The 26,347-nt window shown below is 31.3% G+C and overlaps 1 protein-coding gene across 1 annotated transcript; it reads right to left on the reverse strand.

Annotated features, from left to right (window-relative positions):
• Window positions 1-1,148: 1,148 nt before the first annotated feature.
• On the reverse strand, window positions 1,149-26,347 carry LOC139490610 (uncharacterized). The gene is made up of 14 exons (XM_071277500.1): window positions 26,305-26,347; window positions 23,158-23,273; window positions 21,320-21,386; window positions 20,733-20,922; window positions 18,095-18,331; window positions 17,195-17,268; window positions 15,198-15,281; window positions 13,865-14,606; window positions 6,939-7,036; window positions 6,272-6,322; window positions 5,440-5,514; window positions 4,684-4,983; window positions 1,737-1,920; window positions 1,149-1,334 (listed from the first exon to the last, which is right to left on the reverse strand). Exons 2-14 carry the CDS (start codon window positions 23,188-23,190, stop codon window positions 1,202-1,204), a joined length of 2,268 nt encoding a protein of 755 aa, XP_071133601.1. The 5' UTR covers window positions 23,191-23,273; window positions 26,305-26,347; the 3' UTR covers window positions 1,149-1,201.

A 26,347-nucleotide genomic window follows, 5' to 3' on the forward strand; every position in this document is an offset into this window, starting at 1 on the left:
TAACTGAACAAAGTTCTCAAAAGTTCAGTGTTGAAATTACCCTTTCAAAGTGATATCGATGCCATCTTGATTTGTTGACGTTAACAAATATCTATGTAACATTTGACCGTGAACTTATTCCATTAATGATAGACACAATCCCCTTTTCTTCCAATCGATGAGCAACACGACGGATGCCACTAGGAGGGCAGAAATTATAACACTTACAGTTTGTCTCCGATTTTGAATGGGTCTGTGTTGCTGATTCTTTCCTTTCCCGTTGTTTTTGTGTTGATTGTTTTTTGTCTTCTAATATTTGAGCTCTACTGACTAATTAAGTGTAGACGGAACGCGCGAAAGAAGTAAAATATTATATGCTGAGTATGTTTGACTACTTTGCAACTTCAACTTAATGTCTAAAGTGTCTAGACGTTATCAACGTCACCAGGAAACAAAGAAACCAGCATTTTTTGTTTTCAAATACTGTTCCTTTCAATATAAGTACAAGCCAATATAGTCAATGTGTAACGATCCATTTGACAGGATTGAAAGCTACAAAGTTTTAGAATTTGAACTGTTCCATTAAAGGAGTAGGTTCAGTAAGACCCCTTTTTGGCTCCAAAATATAGCAGTTTTAGAAAATTGTGAAAATGTAATCTTTAAGCTATATTTAGGAAAACAAAATGCTTCTGCTACATAAATATGAGCTGTTTTTTACAATACAATGCGCAAATATCGCGTTCTAGCATCATTAAGTCGTGCTAAATTACTGAAATCTTCAAAATTTTAACATTTTGGTTAATTTTTAGACGGTTTCCGTCTAAAATGAAAGTGGCCGCATTCGTGTTCATTCATAATATTGAAATGTAAGTTGTATTTGATGATAATACACAACATGTATAAGGTTGAGGATGAACACGGATGCGGCCACTTTCATTTTTGACAAAAACAATCTGAAAAGTGACGTATTTTGGCATATTTGATAGATTTTTCATATTTACGCTTGAATCAGAGCGTTTTTAAGGACTAAATCAGTTAAAATCTTTCACATTAACTAATCGAATCAATTGAAATAGACACTTAAGTGTTTAAAAAGTGGCCAAAAACTTTCGTTAGATGAACCTGAAATTTGAGGCCAAAATCGGTCCTTACCGGACCTACTCCTTTCATAGACTAGACTAATGTTGAAACTGTTACTAATATACACTATATAAAACAATCATCAACTAAGAAATACAAGTTTACGTAAAGAACACTTCTGCATAGGAATTTGTTTGTAGATATTGCTGCCTTCTGGGAATGATTTCTCCCCAACATCGTTATTCACTATCACTAATATTGTTTGGAGATCATAGCTGTAAAAGAATAGATAGCATTTCCATGAATAACATTATATATATGAATATACATTTTACCACAAAATCCTGAAAAACTTGATAAACAATAACTATGAATAAAATTTTGATAATGCATCATCATAATCAAAACATTAATTAAGTGTCGATCTGATGTATATGCATATCTACGACTAAATTTGAGTATCAGTAATGTAAAACTATTTCTCCCAGAGTCAAAATGCAATATCAGGCTGCTCAGAATTGTCATTATTGTATTGTCATGCTTGAATCAATACAAAACTCCACATAGAAAGGGACAAAACAGACAGTATGATGACACCTGTGTGTCCTCTTGATTTCGCTAAACAAATGTAATTGTTTAAACATGTATATTTCCGAGCGAATGATTATTATAATTACCTCTTTGAATATAATCTGAGATTCTTAACCAAGCTATTGATAAACCATGTTCCATTTTGAGGACACCGATACGAAACGCTGCCAGAAACAGTTGAGAAGCATATAAGTATATCAGCCTCGTCTGCAATTATGTCTTTTCTCGTGTCGGCGTCAATATCGGAAGAATCTTGGGACAATTGTTGACCTTTTTGAAAATTAGAAATAAAGAAAAGTTATCAGACATTGTCACAATGTGATCCAACCCTATATACACATGTATGAAAAAGTCAGTGCTATACTTAATCAAAATATCTATGCATATAAACGTTTTATTCCTAAATATTTCCTGTATACAATTACCTAAGTCGTCCAGGAACAGGCGTAGGAACCCTGATACAAAATGAGCCATCTATCCAGGGGAAATCGAAGGCATTAAAAATTTTGTCCTTTATTAACCTTGAATTTACAATTATTGTAAAAAAAAGTATATCCGTATAATGTTAGAAGTATCTTACAGTTCTATACATTAATTTCAAAATAGGAAGTAAATAATAAGATACACACAAAAAAGATGTGCTTAACTACAATAAACATGATAGGCCAATACTTTTTTATCATTTCAATTTTAAATCCAAATATATTTAAATAGGAACAGAATATGCAGTTGTTCAACTACCGAGCACAACGCATAATTAAAATCTCTAAACCAAATACCAAATTAATCTTTAGGTCAATATATAAGTCTATATGAGATATATGTGACAGTAATAAATTTGACGCCCAGTAGGTAAAATGAAAATTCAAAAAATCCTTAAAGATATGTAATCGCCAAAGCAATTCTAGAAATAGCTTACATGTGCAACTTATAGTTAGTAAGTTCAAGACTTCATTAACGTAAAAAAACTCCATGATATAGAAGCGAAGTATACTATGATGCGACGTTAAACATTGCAAAAGAACCAAGGGAATGTATCGGAAGTATAAACTAGTTTAAAATTTCTAGACCTTTACATGTGCTATAGTTTATGTGTTCTAAATTTTGGATAATTCATTATTCTGTAGAAGATCTTCGTCTCATCATTTGTGACATAAACATCAAGCGTGATTATTGAAAAAGCACATAATGACCCAGTATAATTAAGAAATAGAGAGGAAAGAAGAAGAAACACAATAGTACTATAAACCATGGATAAAACGAAAATTATGCTGTCATTTTCGTATGTGATTATTTTGTATATGTTTGTACTTTTAAAATTTAGTAAAATTTTCATGGAACCCTTCATAATGAAAATACTCCTCGCTGTTGTCCTATTAGCAATCATACCACATCTTCTTTTTTTATATGGTTTATAATTAGTAAACCGAGTAAGACCCCATCCAACCCCAACACCTAAACCCTCTAAGTCACTTGAAAATAATCCAGTTATAGTTATATAAAAACAGAAATTTACTATTCAGCACATTTGAAAATGGCTAACACAGATAACTTCCTGATTATAAGTTCAAAGATCAATGTTGTACAAAAGCTAATAAAATAATATGACCAGAAGGTATAATACACATTTCAAAGTACCCTAAAATATAAATTCGATTTTTTGAACATAATTAAGACTGTTAGTTTTCTCGTTTGAATTGTTTTACATTGTCATTGCGGGACCTTTTATAGCTGACTATGCGGTATGGGCTTTTCACATTATTGAAGACCATACGGTGACCTTTAGTTGTTAATTTCTGTGTCATTTTGTTCTCTTGTGGAGAGTTGTCTCATTGGCAATCATACCACATCTTCTTTTTCATATTAAAAAAAATACACTTAACTGGTACGGAACGACGAAGTAATGAGTAAGGCTAGATAAGTTTACCTGCACTCAGTGAGTTGCGCTATAATTTAAAACTATTTTGTTTATGTATCGTCAAACAGGAAGTGACTTTCAAGCAGGTCTGAAAATCGCATTAAGGATGTTCGCTCCTTTTTTTTTTTTTGAATTTTGTCAGATATTTGGAATCCTCTGGTTTAAAATTTATCCATGTAGTACCATCAAAAAAATTTGCCCGCTAACCCCTACTTTTTTTTCATAATTATGTTACAGATAGTTTAAAAAGCCGTATTTGAAAATCTTATGAAATCCTTGTTATTTTTTATTGCTTTTGAAAGAAAAATTGTCCCAAATGTTAAATGTATGAAAATCCTAGAGAGAATCATTTCCCGCCAAATTTTCAATGGCTTATATCTCCAAAACAAGCGCACAGACCCTTGTTTTTTTCTGCTTTTTTAGTTCCTTTATTTCTAACCTATCAAATTATAACAGTCTTTACAAAAGTTTGTTATTTTTAAACAGAGTAGCGAAATCCTTAAAGGTAGAACGGTTAACACAGCACAAAAAAACCCGACACCAAATTTTATATTAAAACATATTCCCGCCATATTAAAGCAGAAGCTGAACAACATGACAGGAATATAATGTAAATATGATGATACGGAAGAACAGACAAACCAATGTATAGACCTGGTGATTGCAGTATACTTCCACTTCCGGGTGAAGTGGTATGCAATATTTTAAAAAAAAATATGGGTACTTTTTAAAACAATATACATTTTTTAAGTCTGTTGTTCAACTCAAGTAACAAAAAAATCCAAAACTCATTGCAGTATCCAGTAAATAAACACATTAGTCGGTTGTTATTTTTACAAATCCTTTTGAATAAATGTATAATTTCAGATGCCCAATTATTTGATTAACTTATATTTGTATGCCAAAATTATGCGTTTTGACATATATTTCCCAACATCCGGAGGAATTTTGCAATTGTATTTGGTCAATGAAAAAGACAAACATTTAAAAGAATGTACTGTTTTAATGTTTTCACATACTCAAACCGAGATGTATTGTCCATAACTATGTATAAAAGAAGAGTTCAACTTTCTGAACATATTTTCACTTATTAAATATTTTGTATTGCTATATACCTGCTTGGTTATTGATTCCTTGACAAGCCTGGATAACAAAAATTTTCGGCTTCCCCGCCAACGTTGGACAATGGCTACTTCGAAAGAAATTTACAATTTTTTGAATTTCCAATGGCACGCAATCTGTTCCGTATAGTACTCCATATCCGCCATGTGTCATTATACAAAATACAACACAGTCGTATGTTGTATGGTCCAGCTGTGCGATGTCACTAGCTATTTGTATAATGTCGGCTGCAGTTTTATTAATATGATAGATAACCTTAAACTTCAAATTGTTCCATAGTTCTTTTAATTTATCTGGAAAAAAAATTATTTAAGATTTTAATAAACACGTATTTTTGCCTGTACATTCAACCAAAATCCCAAAAGAAAGAAATTATTTTCTATTTAACGATCGATTCATTAAAAAAACCTGGCTACAATGTCAAATTATATGCTTTTACAACTTGATCAGAATATTAACTTGACATTCAGGAATTCGTTGTATTGTAAAGTTGCTGTAAATGATCTTTTATCCGACATTTGTGCACAGTTTTCTTATAAATCCTGGCCCTCGTTAAAACTAAAATATGCTTTCTTAAAGTTCCTTATCAGTAACAAAATATGTTTATACTTTCACATGTTGTGTATATGGTTAAATGACATTTTAGTACCTTTAAACTTGCAATATAAGCATGATAATAAACAATAAATGAACATTGGTAACAAATAAAAATCTTGTGTATTTTTTTCGTTGTAAGTAACTATGATTACCTCCATCTTTTTGAGTGCCTGTTCTATTTTCCATGTCTCCATTGAATAGCTCGTTGTTGATTATAATGGCAAGGCCTACAGTATAAATATGAGATCAGACTTATGATTCGTAAATAAAAATATAGTACATTATTCAATAAATATAAATATGAACAAATAAACAAAGCCATTGTTAAATATGAAAAAAAATAGACAAATGTAATCATATTTCAAATTTAGAATCAACTGCCTTTCCATCTCTTACGCGAGTGGAACAATTGAGATATGATTCGTATCCAAAGTGTTCATGGAAAAGGTCTTCAACTTTTAGACAAACATATACTGGAAAATACATATTTATGTCATTTGGTCTCTGGTGAAGAGTTGTCTCATTTGCAATCATACTACATCTTTTTTGTATTGTACCGGATTGTAATTTTAAAATCTCTGAAAATTTATGCATTATTATTAAATAATCAAAAATAGATGATGTCAATTTATATCCACACATATATACTCCATACAATGTATCTTTAAAATAGGAATAAAACCTTAAATCCACCCATAATTAGAGGTGCCCAACTTCAAAAAAATTAAAATTTCTTTGAAGTTTCAGGTATCTAGATTAAGAACGATTGATTGATATATCATAGCAAGACAAATCACGACGAAAATACAAACAATAATAACAAAACAGCCAAAAATACCCGAAGAATTACTAAGGTCGATTTCCAATGTCTAAAAAATTGAGTACAGTTCGAAAACCAATTTCATTATTTCATGATAACAGATACATTACTCTCATACCAAAAGGTGGCCGAATATACTAATGAGACAGCTTTGATATATTTACCTCTTGGCTCAGCGTTCATCTTGTACTTAATTTCATTATATATACTGTCTTCTGAAAATATATACATGTGTTTACCTATCATATATTAAATTAACTAAAATGGTATGCCAGTAAATGACAGGACATCAATAATGAATGGTTTAAGTACTGCACAACCCAAAGTAAATGCAAAAACAATATGAAATTAGCACACCTAATCTGACCAGATGTGGAATATTTCACATCTTATCTGCATTGAATATATTTCCAATTCAACTCAACAACATCTACCCGTATTTTTCAAGCACACTGGAGTTAACATGTGAAGTTTTTCAAGTGCCCTAAATCGGACGGTTGAATTTCTGTAACTCTTTAGCGACAAAGAGGAAAATATATGAAATCCAAAAGGAGCTTTTTTATTAATCAATTCCTTTAACTCAGTGGTTGTCGTTTGTTGCTGTATGTCAGATTTGGGTTTTTTTTTCTCACTTTGTTCATAATTCAGACCGTTAGTGTTCTCGTTTGAATTGTTTTTTGCATTTGTCATTTTTGGGCGGTTTATTGATTACGATGTGGGTATAAGGATTTTACTTATTGTTGAGCCTGCTAATTTTTGTGTCATTTTGGTCTCTTGTGAAGAGTTGTCTCAATGACAAGCTCGCATCTTCTTATTTCTATATTTACGTACGTGTATAATTATGTACGGTCATTTCAATTTCTCTAAACATTTCTCTGGTGGTATCATCAGTGATCAGTTTATTTGTATATTCTGTCCCTAATACCATTCTAAAAAAAAGGTAAGTAATAGTTATAAAAGAAAATTGAAATAAAACTAATATATTTTAACATGTTTTATTATATTTCAAACGTATAAAAGTCTAAAATAAACAATTTACAGGGCACAGTCTTGGTAATTTGTAGCTTCGTATGGTTTATATTTTAGTCTTGACGCCATCAAATTAACTATCAAGACGACCTCTGATTATCATATAAGCGATATAAACTAAAATATAGATATAAATAGAAAGCAAACTCGTGCAATTGGATTTTCTAGGTCTGTTAAATTTCATATTATTGAGTTAGAATATGTATGTTTATCATCGTTTTTACCTGTATACGAATAACTTTTATTTTGGATCGAATCAGTCAATTAAATGATTTAATAAGTTCCACTTTCAATGTTGACATTTGTTTCCTCTAAATAACCGAACACATACCTCTCATGTGTTATTCATCTCTACCTAAGTGGTTAGATAGAAGTTCACATGAATACGAATTCATTGATGTCGAATTATTAAATTGCAAGTGAATAATTCATCATCAATGTTTCTTATCTTAATTTGGCAATTTTGAACCATACTGCCTTCTAAAAGAGAATTCTTATTTCACTATTTCACTTTCACTAATAATTGAACAAAAATAATCACTTTATTTTTTTTATATATATTTTTTTCATTCAATCTTATTCAACTTTAAAACGTGTTCATGGACCCGGTTTTTTTTTAAATGTCATTTGGTTTGATAACGTAAGACGATAATGTGTGCAAATTTTCATGAAAACGTAAATAGTGCAAATTTTTTTTAATTAGATAAATATACAGCAAAAAATGATGTTTTTTTCTACATTCGTGAACATTTGTTAAATATGAGTTATTTGAAGAAAAAAATTGCACAAATTTAAACTACATTTACATAAAACAGGATTTACAAATAATTTAACAAAAACAGCTTGTGTTTATCTTTGAAAACATAAAAGTTATGTTTATCTGTCGAAAGGAAAAATACGTCCACAAATCCGAATTTTGGGAAATAATTAAAATTCCGACCTAATTTTACTCAAAAAGTAGCAAATGAAGGTATATTTTTTATTACATATTTGATTTAATCAGGTAAAAAATAGCATATATTCAAATTGTCAGCAAACTGTCAATATGGGATCAAAACTGTATCGTATGCCCTTAATTTCAACCATGACACAAAATACCTAAACAAATATTCTGTACTGTTATGATAAAATGAAATGAGGTCAGCGTCTATGACGTCTAGGTAAAAGGCATGTCTATCTCAGACATAAAAACTTCTTCAATTTCAACCAAGTTGCATGGATTGTGGGGATTAAAAATCTTGAGAATGCGGTGTATACATTGATGGGTAAGCAACCAATGACACGAATATTTAAAGCACTTTAAGTTTTTCGCATACGGTCGTCCACATAATAGGTATGTTTATATTACATCTAGCTCTATATATGACCGGATCCTACAAAGCTTTTTGATAAGCGAGGAGGTAGGTTAAAAGCTTTTAATTGGCATATGAAGTTGCAAAGATTATGATTTGGATAATTTAGTCGAGAAAAATCAGTTGCTTTATCATAAAATTGGGAATGAAAATGGGAAACATGTCAAGGAGACAAAAACCTGATCACTGGGTTTTTAAAGCAGCGAGAAAATCAGGCACCCGGAGGTGGCATTCAGCTGGCCCCTATATAAAATATGTACCAGTTCAGTGAAAATGGACGTCATACTAAACTCAAAACATATTAATGAACTAAAATTAAAAAGACATACAAGACTAATAAAGGCCAGAGGCTCCTAACTTGGGAAAGGCACAACAATGCGGCGGAGTTAAAAAAAAAATGTTTTGTGATATTTCACCCCTCCCCCCAAAAAATAAAAATCCCCTTATATATATTCTTATTCTGGCCTTTTAAATGCCCATTTAATCAGAATTGTGATTGTTTTCTTATTAAGATTATTAGGCAAAGTGGTATATAGGATATAAAAATCAAAACAGATTCGAAATAACCAATATAAGCATGCAATCGATCAAGTACTTCCAACGAATATTTGACACTTCAAAACTAATCGATTCCACCATTTTTCAAGGCCTTTTAACAATTTAAAAGAAAGATACCAGAGGGTCAAACTCATAAATCGAAAATAAATTGACAACGCCTGGCTAAAAATGAAAGAAGACAAAAAGACAAACAATAGAACACATGGCACAACATAGAAAACTAAAGAATAAGCAACACGAACCCCACCAAAAACTAGGGGTGATCTCAAAATTTACAAAATCAAACCCCTTTATTGAAATATTTAATCTTTAATCAATGTTTTTTGTGACCTTCAGTGCGATCAATTTTAGGAAAAATTTAAAATAACAATTTAGATTAATAATAGAGAATAACCATATGCAATTATATTTTGAACGATTTCATACTTAGGACTGCAATATGCATTCCTCCAAAATTTGTAATTTATTATCAGGCAAAGAATAGAGCTTGGTTGTTGGATATTTTTTTACCTTACATTACAAACAATTCTTCTGTGTAACAGGTTACACGTGACATTGACTAATTCAGGAAATTTTCATTTAATTGCCAGGACGAATAACACTAAAAATTTACACCAGCGTTGAATTACCCTATTATTCGCCGGCGAATAACCTTTTGAGTTTCTTGATTTGTCCACGAGTTATCTCATATGAATACAACAAATGGAAGTTTTTAACGACCTTGACTGGCTATACAGCCCTTTCACGGTCGGTAAATGAATACGAAGTCACAGACGTAGATACACAAAATGGCAGCGTTCACATTACAGGAAGCCCACCGAGAGATGAGGAAATTAGGCTTTGAACATGCACCGAGTGCCAATGATATATCTTTTAAACGGTCCTTTTCAGGGCCAATACTTTTTTATAGAAGATTCTACCTTTGTTGTACATACGAGAAATTCATCAACTTGAGTTTGGTATTGAGGAATATAGTGAGTGCGTTTTCAATGATTGAAAAGGATGTTAGTTCGGTATACTAAAACAATTATGGGTCATTAGAATCGATGAATATTCAAAATTGTCAACCCTTAACTTTTTTTTTACTTCGGGCTACACCCTCAGTGAAATAACCTTCTCGAGTTGACAATTTTGAATATTATAGTTTTCTACGGGCAATAATTGTATATTGTCTACCGTTGTTGATACTTTTGAATTTATGGGATCTTCCAAAGCGATAAAGGTGTTCTTACGTGCGTTTAGGTAAATATGGTCCAGTATCACCTACGTACTGTTTTCCGCATCACGGTTAGTTTTTCAGTTGATATCAGTTTTAACATTTCAGGGAAAATGTTAGAGAAAAAGGCATTGTAAAATTATGTGATTGGCTGTCATCCATTGTAACATTCTAGTTCACTAGCTGTTACATCTGTTCACTTTGATTTCGTGGTGCAAGGTTGGTAGTGAGTAAATTCCTGAGGTTATAAATGCTACACTTGCGGAAAGGGTGTTTGAATCCAAAAAAATAAGCTGTTGTCTCTTTAAAAAAAAGAATTTTCAATCCTTATGAATTAGGAAGTAGTACTAAAAATATAACCAAAAGCTCGGATATATAAACCAATGAAAGAAATGGAAAACAACTGTCATATTCCTGACTTAGTACAGACAGTTTAAGAAACAAATGGTAAATAAAAACCTGCTTTTATAGATAGATTGAACTTCTTCTTATATAATTGTTATCTATGGATAAAAGTAAAATAACAAAAAATACCAAACTCCGAGAAAAAATCAAAACAAAAACTATGTCATAATCCTGACTTGGTACAGGCATTTTCTTACGTAGAAAATGGTGGATTAAACCTGGTTAACTTCTCACCATATTCACAACGATGTGTAAACACAACAAACAGTCGTTATAGGTAACAATGTCAAAAATTGTGGTAAAGCAGTCAACATAGTTTTATAATCTTAATATAAATACAAACAAATGTGTAACAAAGAAACACAAAAAGGCATAAAAACAAAGCACATTGGCAAAACTGAAAGACAAGAATACAAAAATTTACCATCGCACAATGACGGGATGTATAACTACATATAGTTATCAAAGGTACCAAGCTTTTAATTTGATACGCCAGTCGCGATTTTCGTCTACAAAGGACTAATCAGTGACGCTCATATCAAAGAAAAGCCTTAGTTTTTCAAATAATTCATTCTTTTGCAAACAGTTAATTTATAAAAATAACCATTGATTGAGATTCATGTCACATCGAAGTGCTTACTATTGGGCTGGTATAACCCTCGGTAACGAAACGTCCACCAGCAGAGGTATCGACCCAGTGGTGAAAATATTTATTAAAGGCATCAGGCTTATAATTTTATATGCCAGACGCGCATTTCGTCGACTAAAGACTCATCAGTGTTCCTAAGATTAGAATGTTAGAAAACCAAACAAGTATAAAGTTGAAGAGCCTTGAGGACCCAAAATTCCAAGAAGTTGGCCAAAATACGGCTAAGGTAATCTTTGATTTGGATAAGGAAAATTCTTAGTACTTCGAATAATTTATACTTTTACAAACAGTTAATTTATAATATTGAACACAATATTGATATATTTATGTCAACACCGAAGTGCTGAATACTGGGCTGGTGATACCCTCGGTGACAACACGTCCACTAACAGAGGCATCGACCCAGTGGTGTTAATAATCATCAAAAGTGCCAGCCTAATAATTTGAGACTCATCAGACTCAGATCAAAACAATTATAAAGCCAAACAAGTATAAAGTTGAGGAGCACATTGAGGACTCAAAATTACAAAAAAGTTGTGCAAAATACGGCTAAGGTAATCTATGCCTGGGATAAGAAAATCCGTAGTTTTTTCGAATAATTTATTCTTTTGTAAACAGTTAATTTATAAAAAGAGACATGTTATATATAACAAAGAAACACAAAAAGGCATATTGACAAAGTACATTAGCAAAAATAAAAGACAGGAATACAAAAAAATATCACAGCACAATAACACAATGACGGGATGTATAAGTACAGAGCCACGTCATATGTAACCTAGAAACACAAAGGCATATACACAAAGCACATACGCAAAAATGAAAGACAAGAATAAAACATTTACCGTATCACCATAACACAATGACGGAATGTATAAGTACAGAGCAACGTCCAATTTCTTACACCAAAACAGACTAAACAGTAAAAGTTTTATGCAGAAAAAACAATTTATCATAACACGTTATTAAAATTATTAACAACGTCAGTACCTATAATCGTACTTCAAAACCATCGTGTATTATTTGGGAAGTTGATTTACCTTGGTACCTTCCGCTGAACTTGTTTTTAGAAAAGGAAGAGACGATCTTTGACATACCCCGGGTGCATCAACTTTCTACTCCGATTATGGTGACGTTTTACAAATAAAGGCAACAGTAGTATATCGCTGTTTAAAAGTCATAAATCGATTGAGAGAAAACAAATCCGGTTACAAATTAAAACCGAGGGAACACACATCAACTATAAGAGGAACACAACGACACAACAGAACACTGAAGTGCAAAAAAAACCAAAAGACAATGCAACATACATAGAAACGAACTATTACACAACAACTGCCATATTCCTGACTAGGTACAGAACATTTTAAGAAAAAAACGAAGGGTTGAATTTGGTTTTCTGGATAGCCAAACCTCGCGCTTTATGGCAATGTTAGATATAACACCAAATATATGTTGAAATAGCCTACTTCAAAATTCAAAAAAATATGTTTTCAATAAGAAACATCAGTATACTGATCATTTGAGTAACATGTTTTACCTTTTTGTTCACTATTGAAAATTATGCAGTATGGTATCACAAAAGAACAAATTAATAGTGTATGCTACGTTTTGTATGTTGAAACGCATTGTGAATTATTTCTTGTAGACGACTTTTTATAAAGGTATTGGTGATATACAGGGCTGAAAAATCAAAAATTTGGATAGAACTAATTTCAGAAAAAGGTCGTGATTAAAAATTAACCAGATGTTCTGTAGGGTTTTGTTAGAATCCACATATGGTTAATACAACTAGTCCTTGAGTAAACAGTTGCACAGTATTTCTGAAGACTCTCTTACACTGCGGACAAAATATTTGTCAATCTAATGGACAATTCTTTATTTGAACACGCAGACGAACCGGCAACGTATGCCGTTTTTTGTACGGAATTTTTTAAGCATATGTATCCAATACAAAACAAGGTAAGACCTCTGATTTGCTGTAATTGGAATTTAGATTGAAATATTTATACATTTTATGTTTTATGCACTTTTAGATAAATTACCTGGACGCAGATCCTCAATTTGTTCTGGTGTTTGGTGGTATTTTTGGCAAATAATTTTAATTGCTGACTTCTCGGAGTTCGGTATTTTTGGGTTTTTTATGCCCCACCTACGATAGTAGACGGGCATTATGTTTTCTGGTCTGTGTGTCCGTTCGTCCGTCCGTTCGTTCGTCCGTCTGTCCCGCTTCATGTTAAAGTTTTTGGTCGAGGTAGTTTTTGCTGAAGTTGAAGTCCAATCGACTTCAAACTTGGTACACATGTTCCCTATGATATGATCTTTCTAATTTTAATGCCAAATTAGAGATTTTACCCCAATTTCACGGTCCACTGAACATAGAAAATGATAGTGCGAGTGGGGCATTCGTGTACTGAGGACACATTCTTGTTTTACCCTCTTTTACAGTAGGAAATACTTAAGATCTCATGAAAATACATCTAAAGTCAAGAGAACAAAGTGTCATTCCATTCGGCCATAACACATACATAAGTATCTATATACGTACCTACAATTCGGTTGATGAGCAGGTTCAACACAATTAATACAATTATTATCATCGTGGGTTATACTGCAACTATAACATTGAATTTTTCCACCTATATAAAAGAACCCTTTTTCAGCAACCCTTATTGCTCTGTAAGAAACTGCTGTTTCGAAAGTTCTAAGACGCATCAATTCATATTTCATTATTCCTCTTTGATAAAGATGGAACAACAAGGCCCTGTTTGATCCAATTAACCAATCAGGCAATGTAGAACTAATGGGAAAACTCTCAAAATTAACAGTTTTCTCTTCATTGCCTTCTGAACGTTTAAACGTGTCAGTACATTCCAAAACTAATTCACTTGTTGATAAACGAATTTGTGTTGCAGTTTGACTAGACATAAAGTCAACTAATGGTTTACATCTTATTTGATCACGAAGGCAAGCATTGGTTGTAACAATGGTATCTTCAGTACATTGCATTGGTCTTTGTAGATTCGTCGTGTCAAAGACACTTGTTGAGTTGATATGCACATATTCCTGCGTCACTTGTGGATAAATACATTTTGCTTTTGTGGGTTTAATTTTTACGACTATAACACGTTTAGATATTTCTATATCGTGATTAAGACAGTAGCTAGTACTTGAAATATTATCATTTTTTTTCCTTCGTATGCTAAATGATACTATTGTACTTATCTGTTGTAGAAAACAAACTCTCGCTAAATCAAGCTGTTGATGCATATTGAAATCTATCAAACTTCCTATAATGTAAATAAAACAAATACATGATACTTTTTTAATTGTAGAAACCAACATTTGAGAGAGAGAGAGAGAGAGAGAGAGAGAGAGAGAGAGAGAGAGAGAGAGAGAGAGAGAGAGAGAGAGAGAGAGAGAGAGAGAGAGAGGATATTATATCCCCTATTTAATCTGTATAAGATGTAATTTAACGGTTGTATGGTCCTTTGCCGTATTTTTCCTGAGAGATTTGACATTTACTAATCTGTTGCTGGTACCCTTTTGTACAAAAGGTACAGTGGCAGTGGTATATTTAATTTTATTTTCTTGTAGTTCGATATTTCTGTTAATTTACTTTACATGAAATTACTAAAATAACTCGATGATAATTCACATGCTCTGGTGTCAAAATCAAAGATTTTATATTATAAGATATATAATATTAAACAAAAAAGAGGCTAAAAATACCAAAGCTACTAACGATATACAAAAATAAAAAGGAGACTTATAACACCTTTCATTATATTTTTCTCTTTTAAGGAATATATTTCTGAACCATTAATAAAGGAGCTGCAAAGTGGTGCGTTTGATTTGTCAAACAGTGTTCAGAAACTTACCTTTCATTTGTTGACAAGTCCAATAGGAAACTAAAACAGATATGATTAAGTATACTGTCACCAGATGAACCAAGTGAGGTTTATCTGTAAAATAATCAAAGGGATTATCTTGAGTATTTCACTTGAGTTTCTAAAGTTATGTAAAATTCGTTTCATTGCCAGTAAAGAGACACCAGTATCATTTGCAACTTTAAGAAGGATGAAATATAAAAGAATAATACTGACACATAAGACACTTAAGAAAATTTTAGTAACGTATACAATTAAAAATGTCTGAATGTTGTATTTCGCTTTGGTCATTACACAAGGAAGTTAACTATCAATTTGTCTGTGTTATCGTGTTTACTTCATTGACATGATAGATTCTTGGTACTGACGTTGTGTTATAGTGTCCTTTTATTTGTTTTTGTAAACAAACAACATTCCTGTTCAGTCAATTTTTGTAAGATCCTTTTGGCGATGCTCGCTACATATACATATACGTCCCGCCATTGTGTTATTGCGTTATGTTAGTTTTTGTTTGTACTCTTGTCTTTCTTTGTATGCATTTATGTGCTTTGTTTTATTTGCCATTTTCCTTTCTTTTTTAAATATCTGTTTGTTTTTATATTGATTAAGATTATAACACAATGTTGACTGCTGAATCTCTCAACTTATGACATTTTACATATAATATCTGTTTCTTTTGTTCACACATTGAAAACAATGTGAATGCATTTAATGCGACCGTAAAAAGCGATAAGTAATCTGCCATTTTTCCACATTTTTTATAAAATGCCTGTATCAAGACAGGAATATGACAGTTGTTTGTCTTACAAATTATTTTTTTATGTATTTGAGCTTTTTATTTGTTACGTGACTATCCGTTTTGAGTATGCATTGTAAAAAAATTCCCCCCCCCCCCACCCCACCCCAACAAAACATCTTCAATTATTGACATATGTTTATAACATTGTTATCTCTATCTATCTCTTTCAACTCCGGTTTTCGTTGCTTAGTTTCGAGGAATAGATTTTATTTGCGAAAAAATAAGAAAAATACCGAACTTCTAGGAAAAGTCATTAAGAGGAATGTCCAAAAAAAACAGACAAAATCAAACCTTATACAAGACTTTTGTAAACATTTACAGAAAACCACGGACGAACGGATAAACGGCATTGGATATGCAAAGCTCACTTGACTATATGGTGAGCTCATTTTAAGCGAAATTTGTGGTAATGAGGTGACAAATGACTTAATAAGAAAAGGTTGGCTATGAGAGGTACACTGTTCGTTCCCATATGAATACTGACAACCTCCTGGAAATTTCTACCTCAAAATTCAACAAGTATGTTATCTTCGAGAAACTCCAGCAGACCGATTGAATTTAAAAGGGTTTAGCATGTTTAATTTTCTAGAGTACATTTAGCAAAATGTGCCAAATTATATCCCAAAACATTAAATATGTAGCGTATAGTGCCATTATTATGAGAAGAAAGCATTGTGGATTATATTTAAAGACTGGTATCACTAATCAGGAAAGTATTTATATTTTGTTGACAACATTTGCGTTGGTTATCTTTTCTGTAAGTTTTGCTTTTATGAGCTTTTCAATGTTTAAAAAATATTTCGATTTTGAAATATTTTAATCTCGATAATGAACAAAAAGACATTGATTAAATGCGCATCTGGTACATTTAAATTGGTACCGATAATGTTATTACTACTACGTGACGAAAATGTCGTTTTGAAACGTTAATTCGTTCATATTGTTATTAAAGTAATTTTTGTTTTTTTATTAAATGTGTATATATGTTCCATTATAACCTAAACGCAAGCGTTACAACTAATAGTTTTTGATTACTTGTAACGTTAATACAGTTTTATTTTTAAACGGTTTATGACGTTTTCATTTTTTTATCTTGAGTAATAGTAATAATAAAACATGTAATTTGCACATCGTAGTTTCTGTACATTCTCAATATCGCTTAAAGTATGCATCTATATTAACAACTTACTTGAAATAACTGCAGAGGAAGTTGAGGTAAATACTACACTTATACAGGATAACCACGAAAAAAGAAGCACCAACCTTAAGATCAATACACATCTATATACATTTGAATAAGATTTTTAGAAATATATAATACTGTTATGTTTCTTGCAATAAACCTGAACAGAAATTGAAAAATATGTATATATAGTTCGACACATGTAGCATTAAGAATCCTTTAAATACAGATCGGAGTTCCAACATTAACCAGTAGAAATTGGGATTTCCAGACTTGTACTTTTGAGGATGTGGATGTATTTACATTTCTAATACGTTCCAGGATATTACTCAAAACTGTAGTAAGTATGATTATCGCTCCTGCTAGATTTTTTGTTTATTAGTAATTGTGTTTACTGGTGCACTTTAGTAGTAGAAAAATGGTTTAAATTATAATACTATGCCACTTTCAATATATAATTACAAAACAAAATATGGTTAACTTTAAGGGAATTTCTTTTGATTGAATTAAGCCATTTCAATTATTATATTCTATCTTGTGTCCTCAATGTTGTTATGTTACATTTAGGTTAGGTAAAGGTTGGTTCCTATTAAAAACGTTAAACCCACTGCATTTGTTTGCACCTGTCCTAAGTCAGGAACCTGTTGTTCAGTGGTTCTCGTTTGTTGATTTGGTTCATCGTTTTTCGTTTTTTATATAAATGAGATCGATGGTTTTCCTATTTGAATGGATTTACACTTGTCATTTTGGGATCCTGTATAGCTCGCCAAGGTTCCGTGCTGAAGGCCGTAGTACTTTGACCTATAACGGTTTCCTATTTACAAATTGTGACATAGATGGAGAGTTGTATCATTGACACTCATACCACATCTACTTATATCTATTTCTATGATATAACTAAATTACCTTTGTTTGACTTTATGAATTTTGTCCTGAGATTTCTTCGAGGTTCTTTCCGCTTCGTCATAGGATATGAACAAATATGATCCATGACCCGTTATTAAACTATGTTGCAAAATCAATTCAGGTATCTCAAAATATTCTATATGATACCATTTAAATCCTATTGCAAACAAAAATACCAATCCGAGTATTAAGACAAATATCTTTCTGTGTGTTGTCCTCTTCTGCTGACTATTAGTCCTATTTTCCAAAGATATAAATATATAATGTAAAATTTATTATATGTAAAATGAAAACAAAAATTCTGAAGACAATTTTTTTGTATAATTTATATACATTCATCTTCACATTTTGTCTATATTTATCATAATAAATTATTGTTATAATACAACCTATGATTCATCTAATTATTTGCATTCATTTGGTCTTTCAATATTTATGAGATATATCACTTGAATTTAGCACAAAACAAAGTGTGTTTTTGAAAATCTCCCTTTTGTATATCAAAATATAGGTAAAGTGTTTCAAAAACTTGTTTTAGATATATCAAAGTAGCATTTCATTCCGTACTTCTATATTGCTTTAGTGTCAAATTTTAGTATTCGGTGGTTTTTGTCTGACATTTTATTACAATTTCTATTCACGTAACAAAAGGGCACAGTACAGTACAGTTCAGTACAGTACAAGTGGGTACTGCTTACGTCGATGATGCTTCATATCAGACACACATAATGTATTTAACTGTATCTGTTTTTGTAAAAACGGGTGTCACATGTTTATTTGCTTACCTCCTGTTTTTGTAGGGTTTATGTCGCTCAGTTTTATAGTTTTCTATATTGTGTTTTGTGTACTTATGTTTGTCTGTTTGTTTTTTTTTATTTTTTAGCCATAGCATTGTTAGTTTGTTGTTTACTTGTGAGTTTGAATGCCTTTTTGGCCTGTCGTTTGTGGAAAAAAGAATATTTTAAAAATGCGGGTGAGAGGTTTGAGCTGTGAAACCAGGTTCAATGAATAATTTAATTTGGCATTAAAACCACTTGGTTTATTCTTAAAAACGAAGGCTATCAACAAAGAATCATAATGCTATTTATTTGTTTACAAAAGTTTTCTTTATCCAATGCTTTTATCATTGTTTTGATAAACAGCATATGTAAATCAGTTTGATTGTAATCTAGAGAAGGTGACATAGTTTTATGTCTCGAACAGATTTCGTTCAAAAAGTTATTGAAGATGACAGTCTTCAAATTGAAGACTCTTTATAGGCACTTGAATCAAGGAAATTGTTAACTGCTAAAATGAATACAAACATTTTGTTTTGTTTAGGGGCCAGCTAAAGCACGCCAGCGGGTGCTTGAGTTTCTCGCTGCTTTTAAGACCTATTGGTGGTCTTCGGCTGTTGTCTGCTCTTTGGTCGGGTTGTTGTCTCTTTGACACATTCCCCATGTCCATTCTCAATTTTAAATATGATGAGAATTAACAATTTAGATGAACTGATAACTGTATGCAAGTGATTGTAATATGTATAAGCCTGTTAGTTAGACGGAATGAAGGTAAAACTGATATATTTTGCAAACTATACAATCTGAAGGCGATTATTGTAAAGCTTGGGTATGTTTCCAAAGTGGTTTCAGGGCGAATTTTTGTTTAAATTATAATATATTTTCATCAAATGTTCACACGGAAACAATACTTCTGATGTGTTAGTCATAATGATCAAGTAATATCTTAATCCGCTACTAATATGAATAAAGGAAACAGTAGTATACCGCTGTTCGAAACTCATCAATCGATTGAGAAAAAACCAAATCCGGGTTACAAACTAGAACTGAGGGAAACACATCAAATATGAGAGGAGAACAACGACACAACAGAAACACACCATTAAAATGTAACACACACAGAAACGAATGGCCATTTATAATATAACAATGGTCATTTTCCTGATTTGGTAGAGGACATTTTTAGAAAAATATTCTTAAAAGAGGACCAAAAATTCCCCAAAAAGTTGTTCCCAATACAGCTAGGGTGTTCTGCCTGGGATAAGAACATACTTACTATTTAGAATAATGAACAAGATTATTCATTGATACTTTTCTACAAAAAGTTTAATCAAATTACACCAGCTATCGGCTTTTAAGAATGTACTTATTCTGCATATTCCTTTTTGGTTTTACATCTTGCATTATCAACAGGGATAGTTGTGAATATTTTAAAGTAGCTCTACTAGAGGCATATTTCGTGTTTGTTTCAGTATCGTAAATGAGGTTGTACGTGCAATTTGAAATGTCTATGGATTAGTTTATATTACTTTACTCTTGAAAGGTTAAACATACTATGGTAGTATCTTTCCTCTTTCCTTAATAATCCTCCAAATATAAATATTACGAAGACAGATAACACAAAATCAGCACCAGTCATGCTGCATGCGTCCTTTTTGAAATTTATGTTTTTAATTCAATCTTATAGCCTTGCCACCTATGTGTATTTCTTTTTTATATATAAGTCAATGTATCTAGCATCAACAGTTTTGTCTTTCATTATTGGAGGTTTATTTTTTTATGTTGTTTTATGGTTATCTGATGAAAATATAGCTTATAACTATTTTAATCATGCAACGATAAGAAATGAAAAGTGTGCTTACCGTAATTTGTGCAAATCCGTTAACTTCCGACACCGCAGTACAAAATTGTCAAGGTCTACCATGTTTGCCATTTCTTGAAAACGACTGAAAGCATTTTTTGAGGATTTGCCAAAGGGAATATCGAAGTTTTGAAAGGCTTCATTACAATAAATTCTAGTTGTTTTTGTTGGACGGAAGGTAATGATGAAACCTAAAATAAATTAAACAGTTCTTCCTTGATATTGATACTTGTAAAACGAATTTTTAAAATAAGATGCAAGTGACCATGTATTCTCACCTGATACATTTATTTATAATGCAGAATTCTATCAGATTGTTAACATATGTATTCCCCAATTAGATATACGCTAATAATAAGAGTATAACCAGAACTTCAAAAATATATAAGTAACTAAACAGTAATGAAATCTGAGTTTTGTCAATTTATTATTTATAATGCAGAATTCTATCAGATTGTTAACATATGTATACCCTAATTAGATATACGCTAATAATAAGAGCATAACCAGAACTTCAAAAATATATAAGTAACTAAACAGTAATGAAATCTGAGTTTTGTCAACTTATTAAAATTGAAATTATCTTACCTCTCATTGTTTTAAAGCTGTGTTCTGTCTTCACCATCGTAATGAATACTGGAAATGCCACCAAAATCTAAAAATAAATCAGTTAATTTGTATTAACCATGTTAACGTTGCTGCATATGAGAACAAATCAAGTTGGTAGCAGCAGCACTATCAGTATTTATTGGATTACTTAATATCGTTTGTAAAATCAATGTAATAATGTCAATTAAACAAATTTAAAAATTAAATTTATCATACTTAGTATATTTTTTAATGGACCTGGATTTCGAAACATTTTAAAGACGAAACACTGTTAATGAGGTGATTTTTACAATTTGTCAATTCATAATTTAGAACTATGGAAGAGATAACGTTTTGATGAATCTTATGTAGACGAAACGCGCGTCTGGCGTACTAAATTATAATCCTGGTACCTTTGATAACTATTTGATATTGATTTGACATTTTATGACTGTAATGTCTGATATTTTAGAAATCCTACAGTTTGCTTAACTTATTTGACAAAAATGTTTTGTTTTAAATTTGTCTTTAATTGATTTTAACAACCGTCTTAATATTTGACAGTAATTAGCCTGGAGTATACAAAAAAGACATTTGCCAAACCATTCCTTAAGGGTATATCTGTATCTGTATCACTTATTTCATCAGCAAGGCAACCTGTGGCAACATGTCTTAGAGTTTTATTCGAATTTGGATAAGAAAAGAATCATAGATATTATTTAAGGGCGTTGATATTTATTGAAACACCCTTGTGTAATTGTAGGTCTTGGATGCAACAGGTGTAATATTTGTATACGATCATCTTTATTTTTGAAGTTTTGTGTAAGATTAATGACAAGAAAATAAGGTTTTTTTCCGGCTCGATTATTAAAAGTAGTGATAACTCATATGAATTTTGTTTAAACTTTGCTTTTGTTTATCGAAATATAATGATGAAACCTTAGATCAATTAAAACCGTATTATTTCTGTTTGTTTTACTTATACATTGTTGTCAATTTATTAGTTCAATGCGACTGTCATACAAGTTAGGTGTTAAGCTAGATATAAAACCAGGTTTAAATAAACTCATCAGATACCAGGATTAAAATGTCATATTTACGCCAGACACGCGTTTCGTCTACTAAAGACTCATCAGTGACACTCAAATAAAAAAATGTTAAAAAGGCCAAATAAAGTACGAAGTTGAAGAGCATAGAGGACCATAAATTCCTTAATGTTTTTCCATTCCACTGTTTTCTACATTAGGAAATGACTGTTCCAAATCAGGAATATCGCAGTTGTTTGAGCTTTTGAATTTCCCTGAGAGTTAGGTATTTTTGAAGTTTTTTAGAAGTTTTCTACATAAGAAAATGTCTGTACAAAGTCAGGAATATGACAGTTTTTATCCCTTGGTTTGATGTGTTAAAGCTTTGGTGCAGTTATTCGATACAGGAAGATGTGGTGTGTGTGCCAATAAGACCACTCTTCATACCAGTCACAATTTGTAAAAGTAAACTATTATGGGTCAAGGTACGGTCTTCCACACGGAGCTTTGGCTAATGTTGTGCGGCCGAAACGCTTTCCTGTGTTCATCTTCTTCGTCGAAAGATGTGGTATGATTTTTCAATGAGACAACTCTCCTCCAGAGACCAAATGGAAGTTTTAATGAACTCTTATGAGAGATTAAGGAGGATTTTGGTGAATAGGAACCCTGTAAAGTATTGCAAACAAACACATGTTTTGCGTATAACCACTGACGAACTATAATAATACACCTACACTATAAAATATAAAAGTATAAAAGTGACGAATATGTCATCATAATGCATACAAATATTCCTAGAAACAAAATACTTACTATCCATAATGTCTTCATCAGAGTAAAAACCATTTGATCTTAATTTTAAAATGTTACTACTATTCAAAAAGAAACTCATCAATATCTCTGGTTCCGCTTTTTGGGGCCACCATGTTCTAAATGAAAAGATATATTTCATCATGTAATTATACACCATATTTAACCAAATATATTTTTATAAGAAATTTGATATACGATCGAAAACTCCGTCTATACTTTTTTACAAGTAGGCCATATTGACCTTTTCTTATTCATGTCTTAAACAATATCTTATTTATCTATAAAAATAAAAGATGTGGTGTAAGTGCCAAAGAGACAACTCTCCATCCAAGACACAATGTATAAAAAGTAAACAATTATAGCTCAAAGTAGCACAATGTTCTAAATAATTGACTATATATCCAATTTTGTATTGATAAAGGGAGTTTGAATTTGGTATGTTTGTATAGTTTCTGTTAAATTCATTCACAAGTTTTAGACTTTGGGACTTGTCATTCCTTTTGTTTTGGAATCTAAATACTTATTGAAACTCATGAAAACTCAAAGCATTTAAAACTTAAAGAGATCTGCTTTATAAGGTTCTAGCATTTGCGTGTCTACTTTTCACAATTGCATTGTGTATGATCTTTTGGTCGTATAAATTTTCTGACGTCAGACACGCAAAGCAATGAGTGAATTTTAATTTGATAGATGCTTTTGTGCTTTTTTGTAAAATTGTTTGTTTTAAGATTGTAACACAGTTATGACTGTTGTACCCATATTTTGACTATTGTATTTATGATGTCTGTTTTGTTCACGCATTGTTGTAAATTTAACGGAATTTGATTAGACTGCCGTACGAGTGAGAGGTTTAGCGCTTTTAAACCAGGTTCAATCCACCATTTTCTACATTTAAAAATGCCTGTACCAAGTCAGGAATATGACAGTTCTTGTCCATTCGTTTGAGTGTTTTGTCATTTGATTTTGCCATGTGATTAGGGACTTTCCGATTGAATTTTCCTCGGAGTTCAGTAAAAACAAATATTTTACTTTTTTTGACAAAGTTTTCATGTTCAAAGAAATTGAATTATCCTAACCTTCGAATTTAATGTATACTAGGAATTTAGTTGCAAATATGCATGCAGTTGTATTTCAACATTAGTAGGTCTTTAGATCAAACAAATCCCGATCCTTTAGTCTCCTTTTAATTATTTGCGATACAAGAAAATTAATATAACAAAAATACCCACCTTCAAGGAAAATTCAAAACTTGTAAACGAATAAATTAAACAACTGCTATATTTATATGTTGAACTCGAATTGTTACCTTCTGTAGATCCCTCCTCTATCAGGATGTTAATAGTGTTATCTCCCTTTGCACATATCAAGTTAATCAAATATAATAGATTGCCGAAAAAAATCGAATTTCAATGGCAAAGTCTTCGATAAACACGAACGATGATTGTTTGAGTCATGAAAATATTGTATATACTAATGAATTTATTTCAACTGGATTTGCCGTATGCATAATATTTTCAGTGTTATTTGAACACGCATTTTTGCGTTTCTTGTTGCTCAAATCATGCTCAGCCTGGCAGATAGCAAGATGCATACCCCAAAACAAATATTAATAACAGACAACACCATGCCCAAATTAAAATGACGAAAAAAAAAGACAAGAAATGATGTCGACATCCTAATGTATGTGTAAATCCGTTCAAGTATATTTAAACCTCAGATATGGTTTATTCTATAGCTGAATCCGTGAGGTATGCATCCATTATGTATAACAAAAAGAATTGTCCGTTTGAAACCATGGCACTCTTTTATTCAATAAACGACAAAAATTGGTTGAAATTCTAATTTTCTATATATTTTATATCGTACGCTAGGCATAAAATTAATTTGGACAATATAGTCTATTTATTTATACTTAAAGAAATTATTAGAAATATGTATATGTATTGTACCTTGATAGCAAATTATTATTAAATCATCAAATCAGTAGATATTAATGAGAAAATTAATATAATTAACTACAATTCTAACTACCAATTTTTATTTATGAATGAAAACAACCCCTTGTTAAGTTCGTTCGTCCAAAGCGCTTTTTCTGGATTTGTCATTTCCAAGAACATTAGATCAATAATATGCAATACCCTTAGTACAATGGCACACCAAATTCTGAAAAATTTGAAGAGTCACTTTTATGTCCTGTACCAAGTCAGGAAAATGGCTATTGTTATATTATAGTTCGTTTATGAGTGTGTTACATTTTATTGTTGTGTTTCTGTTGTGTAGTTGTTCTTCTCTTATATTTGATGCGTTTCCCTCAGTTTTAGTTTGTAACCCGGATTTGTTTTTTCTCAATCGATTTATGAGTTTCGAACATCGGTATACTACTGTTGCCTTTATTTAGAAGCAAATACCATCATATAACCTGATCAACTCATTGTAAATAGTATTAAAGTAAAGATTACTTAAATAGCAGGTAAAAGCTGATGGAAAAGTGAGAACTTATTAGAGGTTTTTTAATTGTATGATTAAATTTTCAGAGAGCCTCCCTAAGCACCTAATTGAAAAGGACTGCATCTTTGATCATGCCTCAACGTTATCATATCAATTGCTTCATAATTATAATACCCTTAAAACAGAAATTACCCATCTACAATATTAGTTCATAATTCATATACGTATAACGTTCAACCATGTATGTTTCAGTATGTTTTTAAAATTAGAATCAAAATGTTTCATTTGACAAAAAAGTTACATATATTGATCAATGGTGTATTTATTTTTAGAACATGATGTTTCCCTGTCATTATTCTTAAACTGCTATAAATAACTTCTAATAAATACGCATATTGAAAGATTATTTTTTTCAAAGTCACTTAAAATATTTATACAAATCATTTTCAACGTCTTTTAAACGATCAGTAACATTAACTTTAATACTTATAAGATGTTTAACAGTAAGTAAAAGTATGTCATGATACGTGTCAATTGATGACGTGTACAAATATACTAGCATATGTCACTTGTTTTGTGTTTGTTGAGCAAACAAATGACAATAAAAACATGTAAATACGAATAATTTAACATGTTTTGTATTTACTTTATCTATGCATTTCATTTCAAACATATATTTAAATATTTTGATAAGCTTACCTATAATAAATCGGTCGAATGTCAATTGAAAAAGGGAAATAAT

The sequence above is a fragment of the Mytilus edulis genome, chromosome 10 (assembly GCF_963676685.1).
Source record: "Mytilus edulis chromosome 10, xbMytEdul2.2, whole genome shotgun sequence".
Taxonomy (NCBI): Eukaryota; Metazoa; Mollusca; class Bivalvia; order Mytilida; family Mytilidae; genus Mytilus; species Mytilus edulis.

What these genes read in the sequence shown, in the direction of transcription:
- LOC139490610 (XM_071277500.1), bottom strand. Translation starts at nt 23,190, where the DNA reads ATGGTTTTTACTCTGATGAAGACATTATGGATA. An exon ending in CAGCTTTAAAACAATGAGAG is followed by an intron (nt 20,923 to 21,319) that starts GTAAGATAATTT and finishes AATTTATTTTAG; the next exon opens with GTTTCATCATTACCTTCCGT. An exon ending in GATGAACGCTGAGCCAAGAG is followed by an intron (nt 5,515 to 6,271) that starts GTAAATATATCA and finishes TTTATACTGTAG; the next exon opens with GCCTTGCCATTATAATCAAC.